The sequence below is a fragment of the Megalopta genalis genome, chromosome 2 (assembly GCF_051020955.1).
Source record: "Megalopta genalis isolate 19385.01 chromosome 2, iyMegGena1_principal, whole genome shotgun sequence".
Classification (NCBI taxonomy): Eukaryota; Metazoa; Arthropoda; class Insecta; order Hymenoptera; family Halictidae; genus Megalopta; species Megalopta genalis.
This window is the reverse complement of record NC_135014.1, coordinates 41228782-41251379: the sequence shown is the minus strand read 5'-3', so window position 1 is coordinate 41251379 and position 22598 is coordinate 41228782. Positions and strand designations below refer to the sequence as shown.

The 22598-nt window shown below is 36.0% G+C and overlaps 1 protein-coding gene across 3 annotated transcripts in view; it reads left to right on the top strand.

Moving 5' to 3' along the window:
- The window catches only part of LOC117219386 (protein-L-histidine N-pros-methyltransferase), a 54933-nt gene that overhangs the window by 19411 nt on the left and 12924 nt on the right, over nucleotides 1–22598 (top strand). For all 3 annotated transcript variants that reach the window (XR_004490006.2, XM_033468515.2, XM_033468516.2), the window contains exon 2: nucleotides 4855–5066. Coding sequence is in view for 2 of the 3 variants with exons in the window: in XM_033468515.2 (XP_033324406.2) it covers nucleotides 4855–5066 (212 nt within the window). In the remaining variant the exon portion in view is untranslated. The remainder of the gene's footprint in view (nucleotides 1–4854; nucleotides 5067–22598) is intronic.

The following is a 22598-nucleotide window of genomic DNA, read 5'->3' as shown; positions in this document are numbered from 1 at the left end:
GCAATTGCGATCAACATTCTTCACGCATCTATTCAATCATGGTACAGTAATTTCTCCCTAATTCGCGCTCAGATTGCACGCAAAAATGAACAATTTGGGAAGAGGAGATACGATTATTCGAGCCTTGCGGCTCGTTCTTATAGTTACCGATTGTCAACAATTATAAATCTAATGGGTCGCTGATACTTATAATAATTGAATACTGACCTTCCAAACCAAAGTGAACGTAACTGAAGTATAACTCCTTTAATCTCAGTCAATTAATGAAAATCTAATTGATGCTCGCCAACTTTGATATAGTTTTAGTCAGAGTTGGGCAAAAAGTAATCTGATTAACGATTGACAATTATAACTAATTTATAATAATTTTGCAAAAAGTAATGTGATTAATGATTAACGATTATAAGTCGTTAGTTATTGTAACTAATTTATAAGTTCGTTATTTTAACTAATTTATAATAACTAAAAAGTTATAATGTGTTATAATAAGTATAAATTATTAGTTATAAATAGTTATAACTAAGTTATAATATACTTTTTGCCCAACACCGATTCCAACATTAAACGGAGAAATTTAAAGTACCAAAACAATCTTCCAAGTCTTGTTACGTAAGTATTTTTTAATACATTTTTTAAACAAATCGTTTTTCGAAGATCTATTAACTTTTAATATAGCAAATTATAGAAACGGCGATCTGAAATTTGCATATATATTTTTTTAATACGAAACTATGTATCTAGTATGTATCAATATTTATTATTTATAATATTTTCAATCATCATCCGCATGATATTCTTCAACATATTTATGGAACACAGGATTTCACTAATTATGTGCAGAATCAATAATTGTATCAAGGCGGTTAAAAGAGATCGAACTTTGGATTCATTCATAACTGTTTATCTGCTGTGCTTTCGTTTCCGTCTCATTTGTTATCTCTTCCGATAAACATTTTAATACAAACAATCATTAACTGCTCCTAAAAAATACCGATTTCCATCAACAGGAACGTCACAGCAATTATGAAAACAATTGTTAGAATTTTTGACACAAGCTGCGTAACAATTTATTAAATCGTCCTAAATACATAGTTCAAAAGATGTTAAAATAACCTTCGCATTTTCAACTAATTTGGCAACACATTACGCAAAACGCATCAGAATTTCTGTGATCAGAGAGGCTTCGGTTAAAGTGACGCTCAGATTATACACAAAAATGGACAATTAGGGAGAATTTACTGTACTTCTTTCGTTCACGTCTAATTAAACGGGTATTTATTAGAATTCATCAACATTTTACAATATAATATAGGAAAATATACACACGAATGCCGCAACACTGTAAGAACGCAGCGTTTAACACGGCTACAGTAGCCCAGAGAATCCTCTAAGAACACGCAGAGGAGAAGGCGTACATTACGTTACATCGTAGCACATTGTATCAGTTCCACGACGATTTAAAAAATTGCCCGACTCCGGTACCCTTCCGACGATGACAGAGTCGACAGAATATTACAGAGATTCGCCGGAGTTAATTCCCGTGGGCCGTGGAGGAACTGTTTTAATTAGAAAATCTAATTGATGGCTGCGTATGGTGTGGCTGCCGAGCAATCCATAAACGACTTCTTAGGGCTGTGCACCTGGCCAACACGGCGTTAATTACTCACCTTCTGCGGCCGGGTCCTTCCATCTCTCGGCTCCCCTCTCTCTTTCTCATTCTCTCTCACTCTCCCGTTTTCACACTCTCGCACACACCTCTCTCTCTCTCTCTCCCCCCCTCCCTCGCCCTCTCTCTCCCCTCGTGTGCCCCTCGCCGACACCGTTCTCGTTTTTTACGAGCTCTCTTGACTCGTGAGCCTGAAAGAGTCGCGAGTGTAGGAGAATAAAGGGGCGAGACGGAGGGAAAAAGAAAGGAAAACGTCGAATCGCCGAGAGGGAAAAGGAAGGGATGCGATGTTAAAGGTGGTAGGGTGACGAAGAGAGAGCGGGGTGGAAGGGAAGGGGGAGGGTAGAGCAGAAGGAGAGAGCAACAAGTGTCTCCCGTCGCGAGGCGCAAAAGCATTCCTAATTACGCCCCTGCCCTTGGAGCGAGACGAGACAAAAAGCGCGTTGATTACATTTTCGTATAATTTCATCGGTCGGCTCTCGCCATTAAGAGCCACCACCGCGCGCAAATTAGATCGATTCTTTAATGCCCGGAGCCGCGTAATTGGTTCTCATTCTCGGAAGCTGACGATGAAATCGGATATCTGTCGTGTACCAGACGGGTGGACCACTGGGACCAATGGACCCGGTGGGGCCACTGGGACCGGTCAACGTAATTGCTTCTCCGACTGTTCTGCGGTTCCGCGCGCCGAAACCGCCTCGGCCCCGGCGAATATCGTTAATGTCGCGATACGCGCGTTCGATAATGAAGCGAGAAACGCTTTTTGCCGGACACTTTGCGGGATGTTAATGAATCGTAACGCGCCGCGGCGTTGAGATAATTCTCAACGCGCAACGAACGACCCGCGATCTACCGAAGGCTCTTCTCCCGCGGTCGCGGTCATTACGCGTGCCGTCATTACCCCCAGGAATTGGAAATATTCGCGGATGCGCTGATCTTCGACATATTGTCGCTATTTAAGTAACTCCTCGCGCGCGGATGTACCCGTTCTGGTGTCATAAAACTGCGTAATAATTATGGTACTTTCAACGTTAACTATTTTTGTCTCATAAAGTCTGTGCCAATATACTTCGCACCCGCATGCCTCCTCTCGGAGTACCTGACAAAATTGCTCATAACTATAGTACTCTAAATATAAACGATTTTTGTTTCATAAAATCCGTATCATTACGCTGCGCGCTTGGGTGTCCCCTCCTAGGGGACACAAAGCTGCTGATAATTGTGATACTTTCAAAAGTGACCATATCTGCTTTAGAATATGCAATGATGTGAATGACAATTGTGAACAGGCACAAAGTAACATTTACACTTTTACTGATATTTAATCAATAACGTAAGAAGAGATCGTATTTGTGTAGTTCTGTGTTAGAAATAGTGGAAAATAGAAATATACAAATATAGCTTTTGTTCAAATATCAGTAAAAATGTGAATGCTGCTTTGAGTCTGCTTTAGAATATGCAATGATGTGAATGACATTTGCGAACAGGCACAAAATAACATTTACATTTTTACTGATATTTAATCAATAACGTAAGAAGAGATCGTATTTGTGTAGTTCTGTATTAGAAATAATGGAAAATAGAAATGTACAAATATAGTTTTTGTTCAAATATCAGTAAAAATGTGAATGCTGCTTTGAGTCTGTAATTATGTACATCGCTGTATGTTAGAAAACATGCTTCTACCAAATTTTATTTAATTCTTTACTGTACTGTGACGAGTCTGACACTTGCGATAAAAATTGTACGATACCTGAATAAATGCAATCTTATCATTAGTAGAAAGTAATGTATGTCAGTCATGTCAGTCATGTTTAAACTATTATGATCTTGTACAAAAGACTCGCACATCAACGAACCTGAACTCGTTTTAAAGCCTGAAGCTTCTGCTTTCGCTGTGCATCGTTCATTTTCTTGTAGCATGATTTTGCGTAATGTAGAATGGTGAAAAACTGGAGACATGCTCTTTCTTGAAAATGTTACCCATTGAAATGTCTGTAAGTACATTAGAAAATTTTGTTCGTGACTGATCCTAATGTAGATTTGAAGGTTAAAGTCTTCCCTTTACATTGACCACTGATATATGTACATATGATTGTAATCTTTGGTGTACGATTTTTTAGTCACTTCATTGAGCTTTGAATTAAAGTATACTCTACAGTGAGTACGAGATACACAAAGATTTACACAACCGAATTATGTTCCTCGTTTCTGTTCCATAATGCACTTAAAGAAAATCGTACACCAACTTTTGAGAAATCGTTGTAAAGAGGAAGTTTCAATCTTCAAATCTGTGGTAGATTCATTCGCGAAAAAAGTTTTCCAACGTTTTTGGAGACGTTCCAATTTGTAGTATTTTCGAGAATGTCATCAATTTTCCACCTTCTGTATTACATAATCACATTTTAGGGAAAAATGAACAGTGAAGATAGAAGTTTTTGAATATTTCAAGCTGAAAATATATACATGTTAGTTTTTATTTTCTTTATTTCACGAATGGCTCAGTTACACCACACTTGTAAAAAGTAAGATTTTCCCTTTCATTTCTCATGTATAATTTGTGACACAAATTGTTTTCACCTAGTTTATTTTAATTCCCTATCACCAGAACTAATTCGTTAATTATATTTTTTGACCAATTATTCTTGACCACTTCCCAACATTTGTCCAGTTTTCCATACAATATGGATATATTTAAAGATATTAAAAAATATTTGTAATATTTAATTTCATAAATCAATTCATCAATGATTTACAAAATTTGATAAAAACTGGTAGTAAATGCGAATATATTTTCCATAGTCATTTTACATGGGTAGAAACATTACAAACGGTACAACATTTACCTTATGGATTATTAAAAAACTAGAAAGATTTAGGTTTGTTTGCTATATCACCAAACTATATTGATAACACAGTGACTCAAAGCAGAAGTGACGCAGAATTTTTATCGAAAATCAATTTTAATTAGAATTCATTAAACAAACCAAAGTTAGGATTCATAAAATGTCAGAGAGTTGCAGAAACGATTGCTATAATAAATTTCGTATTTTCTCTTCTTGCATTATAAGATAAATTATTACGTAGTTAAGGTTCAGTAGATCTAACATCGAGAAAATTTGTAAATGGCGCGTGCAAGTTTACATCGACAGCGAATTAAAAATTATAATATGCATTTCCTGTTACAGTGGTACAGCGTGGACACAACGAAGATTCGGGACGATTTGGTGTGTTTATGGATTCCACTCGGTTCAGGCCCCCAGTACGACCAACCTGACAAAACTGCGGAAATCTTCCTGATGAAATCCGTTGAGAGATCTGACTCCTTACCACTACAAGCATGGCATTCCCTGGCAAGATCTGCTCTGTCCTGGTTCATCAGTCGCACATCCATAAATGGGTGAGTGGCAGCTAGTTCAACTTTCTTAAGATTACAAAATTTATTCTTCGCTATTAGAGTGTTCCAGAAAATAGTACCTACGTATATCAAAACTTTGGTTTTTCTAATAAGGAAACTTCGATATCTTGAAAGTTCCATTTTTGAAACTTTAGAATTCCGCGGGAGACCTTGATAGTACCGAGCAATCCTCTTTCTTGTGGGCGCAAACATCGCTTTAAATTCATTGTGTCTCTTCTTATTTTCATATTACAGATGCTTTGTTGTTTACACAACCGCGTAGGGAGATTCTAATTAAAATGTTACCTATTGACGACCGAATACAATGAAAATCGGATTTAATCTTTACACATTCGTGTAAGCGACAATTCAGTAATTTACACTTTTCAGATGTTGTGAAACGTTTGATTTCTTCCTGTTTATTTCGTAAAATGCATTTCTCTAAAATATGACAATATGAATGGAACATAATTTATTGATTTAGAATAACTATATCTGAAGAGAGTACAATAATGTCAGAGTAAATTGATTTTTGCTATTGTTCTTTAAATGATCATTTTGTAAGCACGAATCTCCTATAACGAAGTATTAGACAAAAATGGGCTGTGCAATTACTTTCACTTTTGTTAGTGTCAAATATACTGGTACCAATATTCATTCGTTTGCGCCTGCACGAAGATAAAATTAATCTTAACAACATATAAAGTTATAATATTAACCACATCCAAAATAATCCAGTACTTTTGATTGTACAATCATAAATATTAATAATTTGAAATTGTAAAGGATTTTTTAAATATTGGAAACGTATCTTTAAAACAATGAGACCATACATCAAGGTCTTGTACATTGAGGAGAAAATTCGAGGGGGAAAATAATTTGTTTGCAGCATTAAAGAATTTACGATACATTTTTACATAAGATGGCTTTTATACTTGATCAGTAAACATAACACATACAAAACATAACGGACCACAGATTTTATAATTTTTATTAAGCAATCATCGTTACGCTGCTGCCAGAAATTCGTCATTATCACTTTTTAACAGAACATAAAAACCACTCTTAGAGCTCTAAACGGGACTATAAAGTATATTATCTTATAACAATGGCAAGATTGGATTTATTTAAACTTCATACGATTTCCTCAAATACAATAATCAAGAGTTCGATCAAGATTTATTTTCATTCGTAACATTTTCAGTCACTTGAAAATAATCGACCAGCGTTGTTAAAATTTCCCCATGCATTTACTGTGTCGTATTCTACCTACTCAATTTTTTCATAAATGCATGAAATCCGCAGTAATGTATGCTTGAATAAAGAAATTTATCTGAAAATTTAACTTTTATAAGTTGAAAACCAGACATTTTGACTGGGTTTTGTAGTTCTGTCACTTATGTCAACGTGTTAGTTTTCCAATGTAACAAACTGCACTCCTCAAAAACTGTCTACTTACAAAGTTTCGTTAAAAGTTAGTACATAATGAAGTTACTTCCACACGCTATTTGTTAACGCATCACAGAATATTCGAAACATTCATGAAACACTCAAACGATCTCAAACGATTCTTATTCTACGCTTATTGAAATTATAAAGACACATCCACCGGAAACCGTTCAATAAATTTATTTATCCCAACGTATATTAATATAAAAATTGGAAGAAATCTAATTAAAAATTCAATACTGTAATTCATGTAAGGCAACGCAGACGAGTCACTTTCAACAACCCGGTACTCATTAAATTCCGCCGCGCGTTTCGAAGAAAAATAACATTTCCGCCTAATCACCGCATCAATGGCCAAAAATATTCGACCTGGAATAGTAATATACCAAAGTAGACACATCGCTTGACCGATAATCCTTATCGAACTATCTCGACGATAACCCAATTTTTCCGCGGCAATGCTCCGGCGTCTCGTCTGGGTCGGCCGTAAATGAAAATTGCAACGAAACAATATCACATTGTTGGAAGTTTTCTATGGTCGTCGGGGCAAGGCCTCGGCCTACCAAAGGCAGATCGTTGCGCGAGGTGATGAAAGGAGGCTTTCCCTTCTCGCCGGTTAATTAATAACCACGCAGATACGATCTCCGCCTATCTCGCTGTCCGATGAAGCTCGACAAGCTGGTGGCAAAGGCCCTAGCCATGGCTGTGCCGTTGCTGGCTCGGCTCTTAAGGCAGGCCCCGACGAACAAACAAGGAGAGAAGGAGAAATAGGGGGCGAGAGAGAAAGAGAGGAAAGTTTCGCTGGAGAGAGACGGAGAGAAAAAGAGAGCGAGAAAGAGAGAGAGAGAGAGAGATAAGAAGAGGCAGAAAGAGAGAGAAAGTAAGAAGAGGGAGAGAGGGCACGGCCCGGAGAGAAAGAGGAAGAGAAATGGTTATTGATGACCAGCTTTGTTTGCCCCCCGAACCGTTTATTAAAATCCAACGCGGGTGATTAACCTCTCCCCGACTGCGTCGTCCTGACAGCTACCAGGCGAAATACCTCCGCGGCTCCGGTGTGTATATAGGATTGACCGGGGAACCGTTTATTAAAATCCAACACGGCTATCCGAGCTACTAGGCGGAACAGCTCCGCAGCGCCGCTTCATGAATTAGAATGATGTAGAAGTTTCTTGCGGTGCCCCCGCGCCGGGTCCCTGAATTGAGCAATTAACGCATTACGAACCGGACACGTCTCGAGTCCTGTCCGCGCGGGGATAAATTCCTGATAAAATATAGATTTTCGTGAATCCGTTTTATTGATCGTAAACGAGGATGAAACGCATCCCCGCGGCGCGTCCTCCGTAAAAGTCAATCCGCCGAGATAGTTAATATTGTTCGTAATGCTGTAAATAAGCGTAAAATATGGAGAGGGCGAGGGGTGATCGTGCACGCCGATGGATGTTGTAACTGGGACGAGTGCGAGTACCGTGTAGAAAAGCAACATTCGGTTATTCTACGCGAATGTTGCCGATCTGGTAGGCTAGATTAACATTCGGGGACAATGTGGCGTGGATAAAGGTAACAATTACTGCGGACACGAGTTTTCGTTGCGCTGTCTTCCACTGCTCGATTTCTTATGAAAAACTGACTCTTGAATGGTTCTTTGTAACGAATAATGCACTTTGAAATACGAAAAAGATGTACGAACTGTGAGAATGTAACCTGAGATGAGAAAAATACCGAAAATCGAATGAATAACGTTTCGTGCGAATTACTGCGGGCGAAAATGCGTCGTGTTCGAATTATTGTTTAGGTTTTATATATAAAAACTCTGTTACGAAGGGTGAAAACGTAGAAAACTCATGGAAATAATGGAAAGAAACGGTTTTTGGCTGTACAATAAACGGAAATTATTTATCGCAAAAATTATATATTAAATTAAACGTGAGCAATTACAATTTAAAACGGTAGAAAAATTACGAGAAAATAAGATAATATTGCAAAGAAATTCCTAAATATGAGACCTGTTTCTTGTAAGAAATGTAATCTAATCAAGAAAATCTAATCATGACTGAATTGTTTCATTGCACTGCGTATTAAACATTAAATATTGCGTGAAAATGAAACATTCGCCGCAGGGTTATAACGCCAAGCTGATTCTAATATAGATATTGGATCTAATGACGAGACCTCTCATAAAAACGACCTTCGACATTTAACGGAATAGCTTGACGTGTGTAATGCGTTTGTTCTTTCAATTGAAATTAAAAATACAGCTTATGCGGAATAGGAAAGTAAAGGGTAGCAAAGGTAAACAGGATTCTGCGTTCCAAATTGCCTCGTCTTATCGTTTGGCCGTTTGCCATGAAATATTAAGATAATCTTCTCCTACATATTCAAAGAATAATTCGACGATATCAGATAATATTACTCACGCTTAATCTTTCGACTTTCGTAATCTCTCATCTGGGCCGAGCACCTTAAAACTCAAATGGGGTATCATCTTGGGGCACCTATACATATTTCGAACTCTTTAACATTTTCTTTTTTAAGTTCGTATGATTTATTAGGTGAGTTTAATTTATTCGTATCGAGAAAATAATTTACTCGGTTTCAATTTATTTTCGTGCGTGTCAGACGAAACGAACGATTCTAAAGAATCAATTTATATACTAAATAGAGATCAAATAGAGATATAAATTAGATTATACATTTTTTTTTTTATTTCAATCCAAACTTTTGCATTAATGTTTTTGATACTTTTATAAATATATAGCCTCGACTTACACTTTGTGATCGCAATAAAACGAGATATTTTGCAATTTTATTGATTATGAAAAGTGTTAGGATTTTCCTAATTATTCGATTCAGGAGGACATTTATTTTCACAATATCATGATATCCAAAGGTTCCCTTATCTAATCATTGTATTATTTAGATACATTATCGCTTAGTAGAAAACTTGAATGAAATTTCTAGACAATAAAATGTTTTGGTGTCAGGATACAGTAGAACTTCGATTATACGAATTCAAAATTTCTTTTTATTTTCGATGAATTGTTAATACAATAGTAGTATAAGATGATAAGTCGAGGTTTAATCGAGATGTTTCTATAGTTTATTTAGTTTCATAGTTTACTATAGGTTACTTAGTTTTTTATTACTTTAGTTCTATCTCGTTATTATTTGAGAAAATAATAAAAAATATAAATAATAAAGATCGAGGAAAATTTTACGAGGTTAACCGAGATTCTACTGGATTACGAAAATAAATCTTCGGACAAGACAGTCTCTACTGTATGTCGATTTCAACACATTTTTTTTAATCTGACACTTTGCACATGTTTCTGTTATTCTTTTGTCACGAGACTCATACCGCTTCAATCCAGTTCACTTAATGATATTTGTATCGCTCGTGGATTAGTACACACTCTGCGCAATCGCATCATTGACAATTGTCGTGTACAATGTATGTATGTATGTATGTATGTATGTATGTATGTATGTCCTCCAGCTTATCTGATATCAAAAATTCTAGTTAGATTTTATTTCATACGTAGATCGCTATAGTTTCGCTATAGTTTATAGCTACGATCGATAAAAAAGCAAGTATTTTTAGAAACTTTGATAACTGTTCAAATCCACAAACGTTCGATTTCTCTTCAAAAGACCTTCGAAGCTTGTTTTTTAACTGTTTCTTTTTTGTTCCATATCGTAGATCTACATATATGTAAATCGTCAAAATCTGAAAACGAAAATCAAATTTTCAACTTCGATCAAACTCAATGAAATTTGGGATATACATTCATTAAATGTCCGTACCAAATGATGTTATTGGAATAATTCGCAGTAAACTCTCCAGATTATTTTTAGAAAGCCGCGAAGACGAGGAGAAACGGGATTGTAAAATGCTTATACTTAAAATTAATTATATTAGTCAAATTGTATTAAATTATAGCATTTGTAGAAAACGATTTGATCAAAACTAATTACACACCGTTCATTTTTCCACTTTAAAAATCCTTATGACGAGATTAATTAAGCATAATTATTTATTATTTAGTTATACTAATTCAATATGGCAGATATCCATGAAATTAAATATAATGTTATTCAAATATTATTAGCATGCTATTCTATAATATCATACTCTGCAACGGAAACAGTTGTATAAGTTTTTTATATTTCGATTCTGATAACAGAACTGCGGATCTTTATGCAAAATAAAAATTTTCTTCATAAATTGCAACGCACAGGAAAAAGACAGAAATTCTGTGCTTAATAATTTTAGTCTCTACCGTTCCAAACGTCATCAACCTATTTTTTACCATAAAAACATAAAATTTATGGTTTACTAATTTTAAGCTGAATTATCAATTATTAGTGACCGCAAGGTGACCAATTTTATGTAAAAAAAATGTATTAAAAATTGTTTATACAATCATTTTCCATAAAGGTCTTTGTCAGAATTGCATCATACGTGTCCATAAACCCGTGGGATAGTTTATTTCGTAATGAACAGTACGCGAAATAATAATAACACGAATTAACTCCGCGTCCCGACGATTTTAGCCCACCATGGTACGTGTATGGATAGTGCATTACGGCCGCGCGCGTCAATTAAATGAACACCGATATCGGCTTAATCACGCGCATTTACAGGAAACTTTATGTAGAGAATGACGAGACGGTCATGAAGACCACAATGAAAAGAAGTCACCTGGGTGACGTTCATGTGACGTTACAACACACTCCCGCTGCGAATATTCATTACATTCCCTTACGGTTGATCTCCTTCGCGCTGGTAGCTCCTGGCTTCGAGGCCCGTTCGCTCTTCTCACAAATTAATCATAATTAGTTGTGAGATGTCCTCCAACGGACCATCGCGGCCGAGAGAGATAGAGATAGAGACGGGAGAAAGAAAGAGAAAAGGAGGAGACGATAAAAAAGGAATGAAAGGTAGGGACACGAAGAAAGGAGAGACGAAAGAAAATCAGCCGCTCGAAGCGTGCATCCGCTCTCTTGACTCTCGACGAGGGTACCGACGTTGCCTTTTCGAATCTCCGCACCATCCTGATTTTATTTTCGGGGCAAATTGCGCGCAATTTTCGACAAATGGGCAGGTGTCCGCGCAAGAATCCTTTCGCAGCTCCTGACGTCAATTAACAATGATTGGTCGTTGTCGAATGGTTATTATTTCTAATTGTCCGCCGGAAATATTCCCGAACGGTCCGTGAGTTTCTGCTATTTCCACGACACTTACCGATTGTATCGTTATGCAAATCTTCTTGTCCGATAAACCACGGAATAATTATCGTTCTATTTCTGCTCTTGCTCTAATAATAACAGTCGATTTTCGGCGATGCTTCGACAGCTTTTATGGATCGTTTTGTCGGCTAACCGAGTAATTGGAATGTTCAGATTTCAAGTATCTTAGTTAGCATAATGCCGTGGCCTTTTTTGCATTATTACAAGCACAAAGAAGAAAGCGTCCGCCTTTCTTAGCACCAGAATTACCGAGAACTAAAAGCGACTTTGTACACATTGTTTTGTAACAATGACAAGACTTATCAAAATGTTTCTCATTCATAAATTCTGTAAAAGAGAAAATCAGGAACGATTCATTTCGTTATTGTTCATTAATTGCACCAGTGCTACCATAATTGTGAAAATGAAAATTGAAATTCCACCAATGCGAACTGACATTATCATTTGAATTTTTTAACACCAAAATCCCTCGTTTTTTCATATGTTCAATTATTTCATCGATTGATTGTATAATATGATAAAAAACAATAGATTCTTATTAATAGATCGCGGATTGTTATGCAAAATAGTACACAAAATACGTACACGTTCATTTTTCTTTCTAATAATTTTAACGAGCTCAGAGGAATATAACATTGTTTGTATCTTTCAATCTTTTGTTATTTCGTATTTGAACCATTCATTTTTGTCATAAATGCACGAAGTCTGCTTACTAATTATTGTCTGTAACATTAACGGAATTGTTTATAACTGTTTGCGTGACAAGTGTAAAATGGTTTCTCATCGAGTGCCTTTCTTCTCCGTTTCTTTTTTTGACATACCATTTTTAGTTTACCCTTAAACTGCACTGGTCAGCAAGAATTTTCTCACTGATTCTGCAGACTCTCTCAAATACTTTTCTCAAGTATTTTTCACGGAACATTATAAACATTAAAATATTTATTTCATTATTCTGAATGCTTTGAGAACGATTAATTACATTGATGCTACACTTTTAGCACAGTTTAGTATAATGCTTCGATTGCTTGCTGCTTTCTGTCACACCCTGTACATTCAGTTGCTACCTTCAGTTACTAAGAGGCTGCTGGAGGTAGATGATCGAGAGAAAGGACTTTTTAGTTACGTATGCCACCTGTTATATTCTTGCTTCCTTCTCGACCTCTCCAGCGTCCTTATGAACGTAACTAGCAACAGAAGTGCAGGTATTTTACTTCGTTTCTTATAACGTAATGAGCTCGACGATAGTCGCAACTAATGGACTTTAAGAGAAGAAAGAATCCTTCTGAATTAGTTAAACAGTTAATAAAGTTAGTATGTATTGTACTTAGCGGTTTTATAATCAACGTCGTATTTCATTTGCAGAATGCAATAAGTAGACACAGGACTATTAATACTATCGCAGATTGAGTACACTATAATTTTTAGAGAACAAAAACACATTTGACAATGAAATATTTATGGTTGTGAGCAACAATCGTGGACATTTATTCTAAACAAGTATTTTCGCTTCGAGTATTCCTATTTTTGAGAACAAATTTTATTAGATTTAATACGCAATAACAATTATTCTACGTTATCTATTATATTCCTAAATAAAGATTGTAATTTATTATAAAATTTATTATAATGTTCAAAATGTAAAAATCTCGATTTAAAACTTGATAAGACCGTTTAGGGTAAAATATTCGTTGAGTCACATACAAGACGTGGCAATATATCGTGCATTTTCATTTCTTGGCACAATTTAAAGTATTTTTGAATGATTTCTAATTGAAAAGTAGAAATTATAGTTTAAATACATTTCGCAAAAGAATTAGAATTATTAGGATTAGAACACAGTTGCAAAAGAGAAAACGCCCGGCGCCGAACGGTTTACGGTATTTTCCTGAAAATATATGTTATCGGAGATAGAAATTTTTTAATTTAAGTTACAAACCGACCCGATGTGTTCATCGACATTATTGCCTTTGGCTTTCCATCTCCAGCGGCAGATAAATCATAGACAGGTCCACTTCCCACACGCACAGCGTACCGTGTTGACTTTCCTCGCAGAGTTATTTCGCTGAGAGAGCCAACCATAGGCGAAACCACTCGATCCTCCAGTCTCGAAAAATACTCGTTGCTATACTTGAGTTTACGAGTTTTGGTCAGTCAAGAAAATCGTTGGGTATATAATCCCCGTGCAACCGTTTATTTGCTGTACGGTTTCAGCTACTTTACGTCTGCCGATGATGGAGTATACATAAATTTGAAGCTCATCGCTGAATTCTGATCTCGCTACATATACCTCGTTTTTAATCATTGTCTCGGAAAACGTAGAATTTCAAATCAAAATCCTCCATTTAAAATCATAAAATTGTTATTGTATTATTTGTGATAAATATTATTCCCTCTGAAAGTATGTTTTTATTTTTAATATAATAATTTCCAAGTTAACTGAAAGGTAGTACTCTTTAAGGGTAGCTTAATGAATTAAATAGAAATTAAAGTTGTTCAATTTTATGAGCATAATTGTGGCTTCCTTGTAATCGCACTTCTAGGATATTGTTAAATAAACCAGTATAAAATAAAAATTCTATTTGTCGATCGCAGGAAATAGAAGTTCGATAGAAAATTATTTCTTAATCATTTTTAATAAGTTCGAATTAATATAACGAGGTTTTTTGATTCTTCCAATGTTTTTATTCTTTTGTACCGAAACTACTCATTTTTATTATAAATGCAACAGATGAGCGGGGAGAATAATTCTATGAAAAAATTCGATGGGTAATTGGATATGTAAAATAAATAATTTTCATACGATACTTCCTCTTCGAAACCGACGAGTTCGAAAATTCGTGAGTTGAATAGATATCGGCTGTGATGTGTCTGTTCATGACACACCGTTTCTACTTATTGCGTCGACTATTTAATTCGTATGCAATCGACGAATTGTCAATCTGTATCAAAAACACAGTTCTGCATGAAACAATTTTATTGCAATTTCTTACTGTTTCTTCGCTCAAGCAAAATTAAAAAGGTGATATTATTTAAAGAGAATGAAAAAGAGAAACAAAAGAACGAAAATAATACTACAGCTTAACTATAGATATTAGCACCATTTTTGTACGTATATTTAAATTCAAGATTGATAACATGAAATGTAATATTAAGAAGTATTATTTCATTTAAAGCTCACCCTTAGAAGAAATAAAAATTGTCGAACTTCGTTCCAGAAAATGGAAATTAAGCAAAGATGGACAATATTAGTGACAACAGCATCTTTAAATTCTTCCAACGTCTCCACGATTTTGTAATTGTTCTGTTCATATTTGTCATAAATCCGCAAAACTCGCAGTCTATTTCTAATATTAAAAGAAACATTCGCAGCTATTCGTCTTCTAAGAAAGAACTGATCAGCGGAAAGGATTAATTAATAGGGCGCAAACTCGAGACGAAGAGGTGGGTGGTGTCACGGTGTCTGCGAGTGGTGTGCGTTAAACCGTCGGGCACCGCCCCTCGGTTATAATTAGTGGTCATAGTACTGGCACAGAGAGAAAGACGGAAACCTGCTGGTTTTATAGGGGTCGATGAGGCGGCGCCCTCACGCTTTTCCATTAGACGCGAGAATTCGCGCCTGCGCCCCGCGATTAATTACAGAGAGGGTTGCCAATCGGAAGAAAAGCCAGAATGCGCGGTCCGGACGCGCAAACGCGCTAATAATAATTATTGACCAATCGCAGGATTCTGTGGGAACAAAGGAGATAGTGTCAGCTCCGGTCATCGATAATTTCTTCAATTTATTTCTGTCGTCGACAACCGATAATTTACGGTCATGAACAAATATATGTATAAACACCTTTTAAATAACTTTTCTAAAATAGTCAAACGATACAAAATTATTGAACATTGCAATTGGAATAGAGAGTGACAAAAAGAAATAAAAATATTACGTTTCTCAATTTTTTTATCCGAGCATGTAACGAAAATTTAAACGATGCATTTGTTACGTATTGGTAACCTATTATTATCGTTATTAAATTGTACAGTTACTTTTAAGGTAAAAATTTTTGTACAATTGAGAACTACGCGAGAGAAAGAGCAAAATTAATCAACGGGTCATTTGTGGGTAAAGAAGCTGCAAATGAAAAATGTTTATAAAATACTGCACATTTTTGCAGTTTATCGTACCATTCCTAACACAAGTTGAATTATGTTTGAAACTGTAAACTGTATGTAGGATCTATGCCATGTATGCAAGTTTTTATAATTTGTATTTGTTATTATCAAGTATATTTTTTTAGGTCTTCGACTAACATTTTATTTGTTAGAAATCTTTTATTTTCAACAGTTAAATTACAACATTTCGTATATCCATCACTGCAAAAGAAAATTCTACAATAAAGTAGAACTATTATCTAGTAAAAAATGGTCAAGGCTTTAGGGAGTTTCAATTTAGCCGAATCCAAAATACAAAGATATTCAAGAAAACGTTCTTCATCGCTCGAAAACTTATTACTCCAAGTGTTAAAAATTATTTTCAATACGCTATAAAATTTTTTAATTCTGAATATATATTTGTACATTCCGATAATTATTATTAATTGAGAACAGTGTTGTTGCCGATGTGGGCGTTTCTCAAGAGTCTATCTTATTGGTACAGCTATGCGTTTGCGCCGTGCTAATTACTCATTAATCGTTTTCCGAGAGGCGCATGCTCAATGAGAAAGCTGAAACACGCCTGAACCGTTGTAAGGACTGTGTCTCGTTCAATCTATTTAATTATTTTGTTTCTGGTGTTCACTTTCTCTAATTTCGTTCATCCGTAGAAACCATTTTTGTAGAACAGTTTGCAATTTGTTACCGAAACATGAGTTTCGAAATATAAAAGAATTTGAGATTAAATGTTGGTAGTTACTGTATTAAGATGGATAGAAAGTCGTATAAAAATGACGACAATGATAATAATGGTGTTGAAGAATACTTATTTCACGATGATAGCTACAATTAGAAAACGAGAAATATGGAACTTTGGATACATTATTCACGTGCCTGACATAGAAAACTGCAATAAATTACAAAAATTAAATATATTTTATATCTCAGCATTCATCCGACTAAAACATATATCTACAAATACCTAATGGCTAAGTTCTCCTGAAAACCGAATTTTTGATTTGACAGTACTTTCCCTTGTCAGTAGCCAATTTAATTTCCCAACGTTTCTAATCGCCGTTTCTATATAATGATTGCTATAAGTCTGATTACCAATTATAGTGGCTTTAGCGACTAGATAAAAACTAGTCGCACTGGGTGCAATCTTTGACTTTCACCCGCGAAGTGTTGCTACCATATATACAGGGTAGATAAACGCAAGAGTCCTTCACCTATCAGTCTTCCACAGCGTGTAAACGCCTAACTCTCGCTCTACATCGAATCACTGTCAACACTTTTATACTGTCATCAGTTTTCTTAGGTATCGCAGATGATCGAAAGGTTTTACATAATATATAAAACGTTTCTAACATTTTTAACGACAGAGCTAAACATTTTTAACAAATAACTAAGATTATTATTTGAAGATCATTTCTGTTACAAGACGTCTTAATTATCACCCTTTTTTCGGTAATATCTTTTTTCTAGATAATAGTATTAAAATATTTCAAATTTGCATCGCATTTATCGGATCGTTGAAAAAACTTCACATTTATCAGGTAGTTTTGAAATCTTATTGAAATATCTTGTGAAAATAGTGGATCAAGTGCTTTCTTCATATTCATATGAAATGAAATTTTCTTGGACAATTAAACAACAAATATTTGAACAGAGTTGAACCTATGCATTTAATTTATTTGTTAATTATTTAATTTATTAGCAACTATTGTTAACAAACCAGAAACTGCTTGGAACCAAGCGTGATACAAATGTTTAAAGACTGATCTTTATCCTAAACGACCAAAAAGCGTCAGACTACAAAAACCAACCGAGAAGATATATCATCGCATCCATCGTTTGATGCGATGAAAGCTGAAATGAATTTAAACCATGATATACAAATCAATGCCGAAACAGTTAAAAGACAGTTGCAACACGCAAGAAACCAACACCGAATACCAGAAATTGAAAAATAGGATTGTATCTACCGAGGCTCATAAATATTGGACAGGTCAGGATTGGCAACAAATATTCTGCTCGGAGGAGTCAAAGTTTAATCGTATTTGTTCTTTTAACTCCAATCGAAAGATTGGAGTGGAGTATTAAAAACGTCTCTTTTTACCATTTTTCTTATAATTGTATTGTCACCACAGATGAATAAGTATAGTAGAGACTCTCTTATCCGAAGGTTTATTTTCTGTAACATCCTATTACCAAAACATTCTATGATCTAAAAACTTCACTCAAGTTCTCTACTAGGCGATAATGTATCTAAATGATGCAATGATTAGATAATAGAATGGATAATCAATAATCTCTACTGTAATTTGTAACGATCTCACAGACCGGCAATAGCAGTTAATCCAGTAATTAATTTATGATCCGGTACTGTAGCTCCGATCTCCCGAAATCGCTGCAGAATACGCGTCCTGCGCGGAAAGGACCGCAGTCTGTTTATTACTTTATTACCGTCCGAAAGAAAACAGCGTATTAATCATCGGCAGTGGCACGATCGTATACTCGTTTCCCGGATAGGAGGCAGTTTCGACTCGTGGAAAAGTAGGAGACCGTGGAGAAGCGGAATGGGCAGAGAACAAGGAAATCGAAGAGAGGAAGAGAGATCCCAGGAGAAGGAAACGAAAGTATAGGGAAAGACTCGCGTTTAAGGATCCCGTTTAAGGATCCCTCCCCATCCTTTCTGCGACGCACCCTCAGCCCCGCCGGCCACCCCCTTCCAAAGAAAACGAGCGAAATAACAGGCACTTGTGCTTGCCACCCACGCATCCCTCTTCCCCGTCTACCTTAGTTCCCCCCTCCTCCGCCCCCGCCAACCAATTCTCTCTCTCTTTCCCTTTCTCTTACCCTATTTCTCCATCTCTCTTTCACTACGCTCGGTGGAGAGCATTTGCAAACTCCAACGTGTACAATAATAATTACTGTTCGCAGATACTCCTATCCACCCTTTCTCCCCGTTCTCCTGCTACCACCACCAGGACGAATGGCGTGGCCTCCCCTCCAGATGACGCGGACAGGGTGGTCCTGGTCCACGCCTACCCAGCATCCCTAGCTCCGAGCAACCTCGTTTCCCCTCTACTCGCCGCACCTCGCCTCTCCTCTCTCGCTTGCATCCCCTCGAAGGATCTCTCGCGGTCGCGCTTCTGCTCTCTCTCTCTCTCTCTCTCTCTCTCTCTCTCTCTCTCTCTCTCTCTCCCTCTCTCTCTCTCTCTCTCTTTCTCTCTCTGTACACTAAAGCCGAGGGAACGACGCTTCGAGGAGAGAAAAGCCGGCTAACGAGAAGCCGACGCATCGGCAGAGGGGAATGCTAAATAGATGTTAGCTGCGTTCCTTTCTGTCTCCTCCACTTCCGTTCCTCTCTCTTCTCTTCCTCAGGACACCATTGTTCCCATCTTTCTTTGCCTCTCCTTCGCCCCTACCTTCTCTCTTTCTCTCTTTCAATCTTTCTGTTTCCCTCTTTCTCTCTCTCTCTCTCTCTCAATCTTTCTCTTTCTCCCTTCCAATCTTCCTCTCTTCTCTCTCATCTTTCCCTCCTCTCTCGTCCTCCTCTCTCCCTTTTTCTCTCCGGTGCACGGACTCTCCCCACCCAGGTGGCCAGCAACCCCCACCCAGTCGGAATCTCGCGTACTCTCTTGAAATAAGCTTGCCCCCCACCGGCGAACGTATAAACATACGACGCTCGACGGAAACAACCGACCGAATCCGAGAATTCTCTATATCGTCGCGTTACAAACGAACGCTATCGTCGCGCGCACACGCTGTGTCAACCGTGGCGGTCCTTTTCCTTTTTCTGCGCGCGTACTCCTTTGCCCTTTTTCTTCCCTCCGACGCGAGCGCCGAGTACGAATTCGACTACGCGGGCCTATAGCGTCGATTTTATAATCACGACAATGAAAAGAAAAGAAGAGTCGGCTCTCGAGCGATGATATCGATGCCACCAGAGGCCTCCTTAGCTCCGCCGATCTGCTCCCGCTGCACAGTGTGACAAATGGGCAATCTAGGTGGCAAAAAGTCATGTCAGGTAATAGATGGATCTCGTTTCAGAATGTTTACCGAGACCAACGACACCTATTATAATATATTTAGCAGCCGTATAAGCATAGAAATCGTTGCACAAAAAGTTGGAATCGTAACAGGATGAAATTATAGATTCATTTGTGTTATAAGAAACGTTATACGAGAACAACTAGTAATTGTTTTTAAACTTTCATTGATTATCAGCTATATTTTGCATGAGTAGACGTTTCGAAACCAGTATAGAAATTTGTTTATCGATGCATTTTACAAGAAATTCTCGAGGCTTATATGAATTTAATTTGAAGAGCCGTTTAGTTCACTTTAGAAGTAAAAAACCAAATAATACATAAAAGGCGACACCACCTTCAAATTTATATGGTATAAAGTTTAACTGTATATAACAGATTTTTCCAAAATTTAACTGCTTGTCGCAGCACATTTCAAAGGCTTTCTGAGACCTCCGAGCCATGCCGCCACAATTTAAGGAACGAGTGTTCGAGACGGGTCAAACTTACACGTACATCAACGTATCTGCCACTAGTTAATTTGCCATCTTTTTTTTTATTACAGTTCTCAAATGCAGAAAAAATTGTTTTATTTAGTCTTCAGACACTGAGATCACTGCATCGCCAATTTGCTTTCTATCAATAGGAATGTTGTCGAAAATGACTAAACAGACCTGCAATAAAAATGCGAGGTGTGGGTTCCGCATATTACAAAACGTTCTTATAAAGTCACAAACATTGATTTATCGTCAATGCTTCTGATATCAGACCCTGTTATAAACGGTCGTAGAAGCATTCCGAAAAATGATAAAAAATCATTGCCTTCAGAAAATCTTAAACATTATATAGCAACCAGAGCTTCCACCTAACTCTAAAAGCACCGAACGGACTTCAGAATTTTCTGACAATGAAGAATGATTGATTTCGTATCTATGAATTGTTATATCCAGATATTCCATTCTATTATGTTACATTGTATATACATTATACTTTATCACGAATCATATTTACATTATGTTCTCGATTGTATATTAATTTTATTTACGTTATATTTCAAATTTTGTAAATGCTACGTATGAATAGCATATATATGCATATAAATTAAACATTTTTAATAATACAAATTTTTCTTTTAATTTTTGCACTTAATAAGTTAATAATATTAAAAAAAATAAAAAAAAATAAAAGTTAAGACATTAACAGAAACCTCGTTATAGTTAGTAGTGAACAATAATGTAACTAGAATATTTATTAATAATTATATATTTAATTAATTATATATTATATTATTATTATTATTAAAATATAATTTATAGTGAAGAGATTAATACACTGTTGGTCTTTCGATATTTATGTGAGCATTTTTCATATATACGTAATCTGCTTAAAATTCGTTTAGAAATTATTTGAAGTAAACGTTTGCTCTTTCAACTGTTTTGTAAAGACTCGTTATACCAATAGTCAAATGGAGAGTGCGAGTGAGCGGAGAAGTGAAAGTCGTGCGACAATTTAGCATTTTTATATGGATGAAATTATAAAGCTATCATGTTATTCAAATGTTTTAGGATATTTATAATAACGCCAATGTTAAGACATTTAGTATATTTATTTTTTCCAGAGACTTTGTATCATTCTTTCACGCATAAAGTCTAGCGAGCTGGTATTACGTTACATAATTATGTACATGAGCTAATTTTGGTATTTGTGGTAGAGAGAAGTTTTAGTATAGTTTCACGACATGCTATTACCACTGATAATTTATCAGTTCCAGACACTTTTCCGCGCGACAACGGCGAACCGTAACGCAAACCAAGCGTGTCCGTGCATTGCAGGCTGTTTCTACTTACTACAAACGTAGACAGTGAAATTGTTAACCATAGTTAAAAAATAAAATTTAACCATAGTCAATGTTACTCCACTAAAATATAAGAAAAGTGTACGACACTACAGCTCGTAAAATTATGTCTATCAAAATAAACTGTTTTTAAAAATATTTTCTTATCTTAGAAAATGTTTCATACGGACTCACTAATTCTAAAGAGAGAACTCAATAAACCTTGCAATAAATTGAGCAATTAGTTGACCAGGATAAGAATTATATAACTCGTGTCGATTGTGTTGTTTTCAAAGTACATCGGAATCACTCGTTGACGGATAATTAAAAATATTTGTGACAATTTGATGATAACCTCTCTGTGGATTTTAAGTCGCAAATTGTAGTGCTTAAATTGATAAAAAATGTCAATTTATAAAACTCGTTGTTTACACTTTCGTAATAAGTTGAGAAAAAAGGTTGAAGAAACGTCATTTTTTTATTCTTTTTTTATCATCCCAATCAATTTCAATTTTTGAAAATAATTTTAGTGGACTAGTCCCTCTATCTCCTCAAAAAAAAGTTCATGTTAGTTCGTTCGATTTGAAAAAGTTATTCCGTTTGAAGGATGTCCGAATCGTAACACTGTACCTACCATGACGGTCAAAATGACCAATTCCACATTTTTTATTTAAACATTCTTGATATTATAGAGTCACTTTTGTAGAAAATGATTGAATAAATTTCTTAATTCAAGCACACATTGCAATAAAAATGGTGGGACGTCTAAATAAATTCACTCTTGTAATTCTTATAAACACGCCATGTCAGACGTATTTATAGTGCTCGGTTGGT